General features: G+C 36.2%; 1 protein-coding gene across 1 annotated transcript; it reads left to right on the top strand.

The window, feature by feature from the left end:
* Positions 1–1,952: 1,952 nt before the first annotated feature.
* On the top strand, positions 1,953–7,643 carry LOC146157162 (beta-1,4-galactosyltransferase 7-like). Its single transcript, XM_083387625.1, has 6 exons — positions 1,953–2,416; positions 3,147–3,273; positions 3,642–3,740; positions 4,177–4,260; positions 5,710–5,817; positions 6,788–7,643. Exons 1-6 carry the CDS (start codon positions 2,097–2,099, stop codon positions 6,953–6,955), a joined length of 906 nt encoding a protein of 301 aa, XP_083243751.1. The 5' UTR covers positions 1,953–2,096; the 3' UTR covers positions 6,956–7,643.
* The last annotated feature ends 3,784 nt before the right edge of the window (positions 7,644–11,427 follow it).

Raw genomic sequence — 11,427 nt, forward strand, 5'->3', positions numbered from 1 at the left:
GCAAAAAAACATAACAAAAAATACCGCATACCAAACACACATTATTTCGGTTAGGATGTGGGTTAGCGTTTGGGTGGGCCAAGTGTTATTATATTTATTATTAGTAATAATAACACTTGATCCACCATCACCCAAACAATCTGCGTTGCTGTATGCGGTATTTGTTGACCTTTGTTTTGGGTAATTTATACATACATAACTAAAGGAGTGCCCATATTTTGTGTTAAATCAGATAATATCTGTTTGAAATTACAACACACTACAGTTATCTAAGAAATGGTGACATCTGACATGGCCTGCCCCCGGTTGTACTTATTAATAGTTTAGTATTACACATATGGGCGTTTTAAATGGATAATTAATCGAAATGAAAGTGTAAAAAGTCTGAACTGACATCTCCAAAGTTTTCATTTAATTTGCCTCCGTCATGATCACGACTGAATTATATAGCCTAGCTTTTAAGTTCGCGCGCTTTGCCAATGGGTAGGACAGAGTCGCTTTCAGGCACGACGCCACAATATTGTCATCAGTCAGACATGGTTCGTCGTGTCATAAGTTCGATGGAGATCAAACCTAGCTGACAGAAGATGGTTTCTCGTCCATTGTATTTAAGATTATTACGTCACAAATTGAGGTATTGGGGCCTGAAGCGTTATAATTATTAAATTATCGCACATTATTTGGGTTAGGGCGCTGGTTAGCGTTTGGGTTTGGTTGGGTCAGTATTGTTAAACTTAATCTTCTTATGCACATTTGTTAATGCAAATTAGTGCATTGTCCAAGACCTCAAAGTCTAAAAGTCGGACTTTTTGATCCTTTGAATGCACTGATTGTCGTAGACCTTTTTGCTTAGAACTGCACTGATTTCTGACGGATGGGGTGCTGACAGCCAAATCCTGAAATTATGGGAATTCCCCTATTGTTCAAACTTGCTAAATAGGATGTTGTAACCAAACGATGACAAATAGTATTGTAAAATGTTAGTTGTAATACATCAACAAGGAATACGCATATACAACACATAGAAGCATTGCAAATAACTAACAAAAATCATTTTTTTTGTGAAGATTGATTTTTTAAAGCACGGAAACAATCGCCGGTGTTCTTTCTGCGACTTGCAGAGGCTAACGTATCGACGTCGTGGTGCTGTGCATCAATTATCATCAGCGATGAGTAATCAGTGTTTAACTTGACCATTCTCTCAGCAGTATCATTAACAACTTGACAATATTTACAAAGTTTGATGCAAATTGGTGATGCACAGCAGAACAGCCAATCCAAATTTTTTGCTCAGGCAGCACAGGGGACACCTGAACTTTTGAAAGAGCCCTTATTTACGTGCATTATCCATTTTCTGGTGGTTTAAAGGGAAATCGCATTGTTTAGCAGGTGGCTTTTTAAGAGTCAGTGCGCACCCCCAAGAAAGCTCTCTGGTGTTACAACTATTAACCAAGGAAGTCAGTTTTACATTTATTTAATAGAGGGGCCACCACCCTGAACCAAATTAGTTATCTTAACTGTCACCTAGCGCCAATTCCTTTTTAAAATAGGTTCCGTTCATCCTTCCGCCGGATGTTGTTACATGTAGATATTAGTTTGACACTGTGCTTCCTCACCAGACAAGGCTTCTTCTTTCAACATGTTTTTCTAACTGCAACATACAGGCCACAATGAATTTCTGAAAGATCCCCTTTGCCTCTTACAGAAGGGTCCACTAATCGTTCTGCCAGGTGTGGCATTGTGTCAAAACGTTTGGATTAGCTCAAGTGTCGTAGAAAACAAGTTTAATTTGTTGCTAATACCCTTTTACTTTGTTAGTTTCCCTTTAAGTAATTGATAAATTTATTTACATTGTTTGTTGATAATAAATTCCGATAGACCCCTGTGAGCTATATCCACGAATGGGATGTTATTATTTGGGGGTATTTTTTAATGTTAAGAAAATTGAAAAATATGCCCTGTTGTACCCCTAGTGTATGTAATGCTAAAAAAATGTATTTTAGATACTGTACCTTTTTTCTGTTGTTTCTACGTGCAATATCCTCAAAAGCGCCACATATGTACTTTAAAATCATTCTTTTTTAAGATGGTCAACAATGAACGTACGACAGTCCAAACGATTTTTGTTAGGTTTTGCTGGCCTAGCTATTGTTATAATGTATGGAGTAACACGGCTGGGCACAAACTGGCATGTGCTGCGTAGACTTGCTCCTGATGGCTTTTCCTCTCAATTGTCGTGCTTTGAAGCTTGTAGCAGCAACAGAGAAGCCTGGGGTCCTCACCGAATGGCTGTGCTGGTCCCGTACAGAGGAGCATTCGAAGAACTGCTTGTTTTCGTTCCGCATTTACATAAATTCCTCAATGAGCACAAAACACGTCATGAGATTGTGATTGTCAACCAAGTGGATTCTTTCAGGTTGGTTTGGTTTTAGTCAGATTGGAATCTTTAATTATTTCAATTCTAGCAGGAAACTTTAATTTTGCCCTACAGCAGGTCTCTGCAATTTTTTTTTAAGGCGGCCAAGACATTATATTATTCTAGCGCAGAAGAGGCAAAAAAGTTAATTTATTTCATTCCTTTATTTTTGATGTTATGATTATACACTCTTCTCAAATGTCTTAATCCGGAAAATTAAGACGACTCCTGAAAATTGACCTCCCTTACAATAAAAATTAAGCCTGATAGTTTGTAGTTTTGTCTATATTTTTTGAAGCAAGCATATGAAGATAATCTCCCTTCAGCTTTTGCATAAAGTTTAAAATCTATTATTGTACAATTAGGATGCACTCATTTTCTGGCAGTTGACTTTGTTAAAAAAACTATTTTAATTTTTGACGCCAATTAAATAAAACATTGATTTTAAAAAGTTTTAAATAATAAGGAAAGTTTATCAAGTTACACCTGGATCCCACGGAACACTGGTCTATACAACAGTCTACTGGCAAAATTTATTGGATTTTAAATTTGTATATTCCAATTTTATTATTTTAGTTGCATGAATAGGAAACTTCCACTAAAGGATAGGAAAAATTCTACAACCTTACTATATTTTGCAGCTACTGTTCTTAATTTCTTGAACTTAAGCTATTATTGTTTTTTATCACCTGATTTATGCTTATGTGAAAACTCACCCAGTTATGTGCAGGTTCAATCGAGCATCTTTAATTAATGTTGGTTGTTTGATGACAGAAGATGAGTTTGACTACTTTGCTATTCATGATATTGACATTTTGCCACTGAACCCATCATTGCGCTACGACTATCCTGACAAGGTTTAGTGAGTATATATATGTACAAGAAGTGCTATGATGTTATATTGTTGTGTTTAATTACCTCGACGTACTTATTAAGCAGTGTGGTAGTTCTCTTTTTCAGTTTGGCATATAAATATTCAACATGTGTCCGACAGTCTACCAGAAGGCTGTGGTTTTATGTAAAAAAATTGTTTCCCGTTTCACATAACTCTTGACTATTTTAATTGTTGATTGATGAAAGCTTTACAACTTATTTATTGCCTTTTTGGAAGGTTTAGATTTTTAGTAAATGTATGTATATAATACAATAATTTTGCAAATGATTAGAAATTTGTATTAATTCCAACCTTCTTTAAAGTACAAAAAGTTTTTTTCTTGTTTTAAAGGGTCCGTACCACTTGTCACCCCCAGAGTATCATCCATTAAACCACAGAGGAAAATTCTTCAGTGGCATACTGTTGTTCACATACAAAGATTTCAAAAAGGTTTGCAGCCACTTATGATATGCCTGTGGCACAAAAGGCCTTTATTATATTAGTGCATACATTTGCCCTAACAGATAAAGGATTATCTAGGTATGGTTAAAATTTATAAATTTTGTCTTTAAACTTTTATTTATGTTTAGCTTAAGTCATGTGTTTAGCAAGTGCCAGTAAAAAATGAAATTAATAAACTAGTTTTGATTGTGTTGATCAAGACAATGATACTGAACGTTTTGTTTTTAAACCATAAGTAATAAAAAAAATCATCTAGTGGTCCAATTTTAAGCCTTTAAAAAACAACAAATTTTCTTTGAAAAGTTTGAATATTTTTGACTTGTTTTCATAAATTTGTGTGGCCACCCTGTTAATCCCATTACCTTGACAGCCAGTTTATTATTGTTAAAACTGCTCCCTAAAATGTGGTCTATGCCTTGTGCAGATTCGTGGTATGACCAACAAGAAGTGGGGTTGGGGTGGTGAAGATTGTGAGCTGCGTTCTAGAGTTTTTCAGAGCGATCTGAAGGTTCGTGGCACTTTTGTTTCAAGTTTGTTTGTTTTGATAGCCGGCGCAAGTATGCCCAAACTAGATAACACAAAGTTTATAGCTTGGGGCACACTAAATATCTTTAATTTTTGCAGCTCATATTTACAGAATATAGTTGTTTTAAATTCCAACCGAAGTAGAAGACGTTTCTATTGATATTTTCAATTTAGTATATTTATTCATCTCACTTACAAGTTTGCATTATAATTATATGTACATTTTAAAACTTCATTTACGCATTTATTTAATGTTACAGCTGTTTTTTTCACCATTTAAATGCTTTTTAAGGTTTGGGCTTATGAAAAGCGTAGAGAAATTCAGATTTTTCATTTTCTATTTTGATACCCTACCTAAATATTTCGTAAAATATAAAATAAAATTACTTCATGGTTATGGCTAAATAGCATATAATGATCAATAAACGTAAAGCAGTTACTCTTAACCTTTTTAAAAAATTCTGTAGCGGTCCAATATAAAATGAAAGACAATTAACAAAACAAAATTAGGTGATTTCTAAAGCAATAGTTCATTTCCAAAATCGCAGGACAGTTTTTCTAAATTAATTAGGATATATATCCTCTAAAGACAAATCGCTAACTGAGAGTATGAACTTTTTTTGGGGGGAAACTTTTGCATTTTTTGAATTCCCGAAAATAGGAAAGCAGCCGTAAATTTTTTTTGTAATAGCAATTCGTCACCTCAGGGATATTTGTAGACGTGAGGTTCATTTTTATCAATAAATGCGTTTTTTAGCACTTTCCCCTGTTAAGAGCCGTTCAACGATTTTTATTTGTATCCAACGGCCTGTTTATATTGCTCGGTTACACACGGAGCACAATACACACTTATCTGCACTTGAATTACTTAAAGAGTAAAATCAAAAATATAAATCGTAAAATTTCGATTCGATTTCTGCGCTAATATCCGTTGTTGGATGGTGTAACAGAATTTTTTTTAACTCAAAGCAAACTCTTAAAAGTGGTCTAAACCTTGACTGTCGCGCGCGTTTGAAAGTCTCTATTTTTATGTAATAATATTTACCACAAAAATATTCTCGATAAACGCAATATATAATTTTTTTTCTCTTCGCGTGAACATATGTTTTTGATCCAGCCTTCTAGCTATGGAGAGAAATGCCACATTAGACAAAAGGCAAAAAGTTTAACAACCATTGGTCTGAATGTCAATTGACTGTTTCTGATTAGAGTTTTTTGTTTTTAACGTCACTCATTACAATCACTATTTTAGGACGTGATACCCGTCACTGTTTTATGACGTCCTTAATCACTAACTTCAGACGGTAAATAAGGAATTTCCTCACTTGAAAAATCGTAACCGCCGCTTTTTGGATTTCTGGATACGCCCCTGATCAGTAGTTATAGCGACAAAAAAATACCTTTAAAACCTAACCCCAAACCTTTACCTCAGGTTCAACGCCCAAGCGGCTTGACAAGTGGGTTTAACACTTTCCTCAACATACACGACGAGTCGGTGCGGCCACGAGATAAAGCTCGAAAAAACGCTGAGGAGGACGCGGTAAGTTACCCTCCGAAAAAAGCTCATTTGGCAGAGTTCTAGAAGTTTACGTCTTTTGTGGCCACCCTCCTGTATTAGTTTAACGTAACCAAGCTAAGAGAAAACTCCCTTACTATCGCTGTCTTTACCATGCAATACTTGACATTATGGCAGTCGAAATATTTCCCTTCTTTGTCGTTATTTTATCATAGAGTTCCACCTGCTTTACAATTAGGCCTTTGGTCAAGAAAAATATTCCCTCCAGATTGTATTGCTCGTATTCGCTAAATGAAAGCGAAATTTATCAATATTTTCTCAGCCTAAACTTCCAACCCCACTCGGTCACGATTTACTAGCAACAAATTGTAACAAAAATAAAACAGAAACGGTATAAAAATGCCGAATTCAAACCGGGTCTTTATGTGCCGATTTTTTGCTCATTTCAACCTGTAAACTGTTAGTTGTTGTTGTCGATTTGACTCTTATCTACTGGTCGTAATTTAAAGTTTAGGCATTTTCGATACATGACTGCTCATCCCGACACTACCGAAAATTACCCGAAATTCTAGACAAGTAGTATCGCGACCCGATCCAATACCAATAACCTTATAAGAAGTCCCAAAAAAGCACAATAGTAAAATAGATGAATTACAACGTTCTAGGATATTTTCTCCAAGTTCTAACGAGAGAATTGGCTTAAGTGTTCAGGTGTTTGGTTAAGTTGTTATCCCACTATTTTTGGATATATTTACTTCAAGATAAAACTTTCTGCGTTTTATCGCAAATTATGGCTGAATTTCCTATTTTAATTTCGACCGATACCATCCTATTTTTTAAAGTACCGATAGTATGACTTAGCATAGGGTGTCGACTTTTATCCGGTTTTGTCGGACATCACTACTTCAAATTTAGGTGCTAACCTTGAACAAATAAAAAATCTTAAACAGACAAAATTAAGAACTAAGCTTACTTTCGTTAATGCTTTTCGCAGAACAACTACATAATTGACCAGGACTCCGGCGTAGACAACGTGGCGTTCACGCTACAATCCAAAGTGCGGATGGTTATCGAAGGAGCGCCGCTTACAGTCTTCAACGTGATGCTGGAATGTGATCCGAGCAAAACGCCCTGGTGCGATCCCGGATACGACGGAGGCTAGATTTTGTCCCGGTGTGCAGCGCTGTCGTATCGAGAAGAATCGCTCGATTACTCTGCTGCCGGATTTGTTTCGGAGCTTTGCAACCTTTGCTGCTCGTGGTGCTATATATAAGTACGCGGGTGACTGGGCTTTCCTGCTGCATGATGACTGCCTTTGAGAGGGTGAATTTAGGTCAGTACTGTAAACAAGTGATTTGCAAAATGACATATGGCCCAGGCAAGTCATTTGCAAAATGACATACGGCCCAGGAAATTCATTTGCAAAATAAGCCGAAGTGACGTTTAACAAATAGCAAGTCAAGTCCCAGTCCAAGTCATTGGTTACGCAAGTCAATTTCAAGTCACAGCATTGGCATCAAAATTAAACTTATAAAATGGTAAACACGTTGCATTCTGACCAACATTGCGCAAATCAAACACAAAATACAAAGCAAATACCAAACCAACATTTTTTACATTTGATTAACTAGCCTAAATAAACCATTTGCTAAAGAGTGTTCAAATAAAGCAACTTAACGTACGTTGTGTAAATGACATCGGTCAAGTCAAGTCATTTTAAAACAATGACTTGTGCAGTTGAAGTGCAGTTGAGGTAAATGCACGACTGAAGTCATTACAACCAGTGTTGTAAACAATTCATTAAGTCCAAGACAATTGATTTCTGAAAGAACTTTAGTCCAAGTCCATCTATTTTGAAATAAAAAGAGTCAATTTCAAGACAAGTCCATGACATAAAAAAACGCTGAAGTCAAGTTATTGAGAAATTATTGACTTAAGTTGTTACAACACCGATTTAAGTTGCCGTATAGGTTATAATATTCGCAGACTGAATGTTCCTTCATTAGCTGTAGCGTCGTAAGTCTGCACTGTGCACTGCGTTCACATCCATACACAGACGAGGTTAAGGCCCAATCGTTTCAAAGGAGGCATATAGTTTGTTTATTTTTTTTTTAAATACTCAATTTCGATCATAGAATTGTTGTGTTTGCAGTTTTATACTTTGTTTTGGCAAGTAGGCCTACTCCTATATTAAGTTTAAAAAGCAATCACGATAGTCGCCATTTCTCTTAAATATATGGGTATGACATTCACATGGGCATATCGAGGATGTACCAGACTTCTCTACCTAAGGATTAACCTATATATTTGGCTGTTTTAATTACGTATACGCAAAAAAAATTACGCGAACTTTGGCCTAGTTTTTCCATCGTTTTATCTTCGTTTTAAGCAAATCTATTCAGCCCATAGGCACAATGCATGCTATATGGCATGTTGCACTGTGCCACAACTGCATTCCATAATTTGTGGCCGTCAAAGATTCACACCAATATTTTGTTTGGCCGAAATTGTAGCCATAGAGGGCTCGGTCGACAATTGATTGCTTGCTGTTAAAGTAACTCTTCGATGTGTAATAAATTTACAACTAAATTATAGTATGGTCCTACTTATTTTTTAATCTCAGAGCGTATTTTTTAATCTCAGAGGACTTAGACTACGCCGAACCTTCAGAGGGGCTTACCGTAATCAGTTAACCAGTTCAGGGTTTTCGTTCAAGCAAGGTCAGGCTAGACAAGTTTCAAACACAAACCGTAATAGAATAAACCAGCGTTTCTTAACCGGTGCGTCGTGAGAAAATGAAAAAAGTTACAAAAATTCTGTATTATTTTTAAGAATTAGCGACCGAAATTAGTGGATTCCCAGCTTTAAAATCAGAATACCACATCGTCGGAATAAGATCGGAATAGGCCAATAGCATAAAGGCGGAATAAAACCTAAATCGCCAAAATATGACTTAAACAACGTTTTACATAATTCCAAAGCCACCCAGCTGACTTAACCACTTACCTCCTCCCTCCAAAAATCCACTCTGAACCCAAATTCTATACCCATTACCTGCCAAAAACCCCTATCAAGGGCAAATAGTCCGGTGTCAAATCAGCGTCGCCGTTTAAAACATGGCGCATACACGTCGACACTAGAACAGCCAATGCCTCGGCGGCGGCGGCGCCTAATCGTTTCATGCCTGTTCCCTGCGGATTTAGATGTTATTTAGGCCACTTCGACCATATACCGAAAATGTATTGGGTTTTATTATGGCGTTGGTCTTATTAATATGGTAGGATTTAACCTTAGCAACTTTTTGAATATGACTTCTGGAATTAAAATTAGAAATATTTAAATGACATACTTCAACACTTGAATAGTTTAAAATTATCAATGCAGAATAAAACTGAAAATGTTTTTTCATCCATACATAAAATTAAAGCTTTTCTTAAAAAATAGGAATTTGGAAAACGAAAGTTAAATTAGGCTGTTTGGAGATGATTCTTTAATCAAAAATGACCACTCAGATTTATATCTACATAACATAAGAAAATATTTGTGAGATGTGTGTGTGTTTGTGTGTGGCAAGATGTTCGCCCGGTCGTCGCTGGCAGAGCAAGGGGTCGTCGACTAACATAAGGAGCGGCGACACCTCGCCGTGTGCTCGCCTCTCCCCGGGCGCGCGTGCGACAAATTGTAAACCTCGTAACGTAACCGCGCAGAACTTTTTTTAAGCGCAATTACCCGCGTGGACATTAAAAATCAAATTAGGTATATTGCCCTTATAAAAAATAGGTTTTATTGTTTTCAACTTAAAATATGTTTGACGTGCTTAGCCGTTGGGTATTTAATCCTTGCAACGGTTTTAATAGTAGCCAATTTTCAGTTTCAAGCGAGATTTTACTTACGTTGGAAGAAGTATGGTACCGGGATTACGTAAAAAGCAAGGGTTACGGGTTTTTCTGACGTTGGACGCAGCTTAATTTGGCGTTTAGTGCAAAGGTTTACCATTTTTCACTTTATAAACATACTTTAATAAAAACATGAGGAAACCTACACGGATATCTACAACACAAACCTTACCAACAATATTGTGACAATGATTGAGGTCTAAGCCTAATGGCTTCTTACAATGTGTTTATCCACGCAATTCTTGGCAGAGTTCGCAAAATATTGCGTTTTTTGCAGCAGTTTCATTAGGATTCTTTCATGAGGGATTAAGACACTTACACAGACACTTATATAAACTACGCAACATTTGGCCTAAGTTTGCAAAATATCGTGTGCAGCGGTTTGAACACTAAGCAAATTGTCTTTTCAAACGGGATTTTCTTTCGTTGGATGCATGGTACCTACCGGGATTACGTATTTGCTTACATTTCGCGCATTTTAAAAAATTGCTGATACGACTTTTTTACGTTTGTTAGTGATTTTCGATCAACATATGTCACGGGTGTTTGTTGCGTAAAATATTACGTTAATTCCAGAAGTTTCATTAGGATTCTTTCATGAGGTATTAAGACACTTACACAAACACGTACAGCAACCCTAACTGAGTATAAACTACGCAACATTTGGACTGAGTTTGCAAAATATCGCGTTTATTGCAGCGGTTTGAACACCAAGCAAATTTACTTTTCAAACGGGATTTTTTTTCGTTGGATGCAGTATGCTACCTACCGGGATGACATATTTGCTTGAATTTCGCGCAATTTAAACAATTGGTGCTACGCATTTTTCACGTTTGTTGGTAGTTTTTGATCCACAAATGTCACGGGTTTTCGTTACGTAAAATAGGCAAGACGTGTTTAGCCAATGTTGTGTGTTTAGTAGCTCCATTTAAAAAAACACAAAACGTTGCAATTTGGTTTGATGTTAAATGTATTTTTTAAATTATCGGCTATAACATATAGTTGCTTCAGGAAGAAGATTATACAATGCCGGAACACGTGATTAGCGATTAAATGGTGTGCGTTTGCGCCTTACCTTTAGTGACCTATTTCAGACACAAAATTGCTTTTTATACGTTAATTTTACATGTTTACACTGTTTCAACTAAAGCAAAATTTAATGGCAATTTACGGAGACTAAGAATTAGATCTTTAGAGCCACGCAGATAAGTCACATAATTAAACACGACATTCTATTAATGCCGCTTTCACACAGGCTGTGGGGTGTTACTCTGATTGTGGGGAAGCACAAGGTTAACCTTTTTTTAGACACACCATATGACATGATTTGAAACATATCACATGATTTGAAATTTCTATTTAGTGACACGCAGTGCAAACGTTTAGGAAAAAAGCAAATTTGTTATGACATTACAAAAATATGTTTGCATTATTTATGCCTCTTAGGAAGTTCTTACGCTATCCGTAACATTACTTTTTTTGGGTATATTTTGATTACTACCTTTATCTTCCATAATCATGGTATATAACATGAGGCCAGCAGTTTATCATGTAACAACGTAACGTGCAATAGTGATGAAGAACCCACAGTATGATGGATTGTTTCATTTCGTTTAACCAGATAAAATTCAGGTATACTTTGTACATTATGATGATTATTGTGGTGAAATTAATTTTTAACCAGTTAAAATATCTGGTAAATATTCTATTTAACCTGGGCAACGCCGGGTATTTCGTC

The sequence above is a fragment of the Ascidiella aspersa genome, chromosome 4 (genome assembly GCF_963924565.1).
Source record: "Ascidiella aspersa chromosome 4, kaAscAspe10.2, whole genome shotgun sequence".
NCBI lineage: Eukaryota > Metazoa > Chordata > Ascidiacea > Phlebobranchia > Ascidiidae > Ascidiella > Ascidiella aspersa.

Bases quoted from the DNA above. Each gene is read 5' to 3' on its own strand.
- LOC146157162 (XM_083387625.1), top strand. From the start codon at position 2,097: ATGAACGTACGACAGTCCAAACGATTTTTGTTAGGTTTTGCTGGCCTA. The intron at 2,417-3,146 runs GTTGGTTTGGTT...AGTTATGTGCAG, and splicing joins AACCAAGTGGATTCTTTCAG to GTTCAATCGAGCATCTTTAA. The intron at 3,741-4,176 runs GTTTGCAGCCAC...TGCCTTGTGCAG, and splicing joins CATACAAAGATTTCAAAAAG to ATTCGTGGTATGACCAACAA.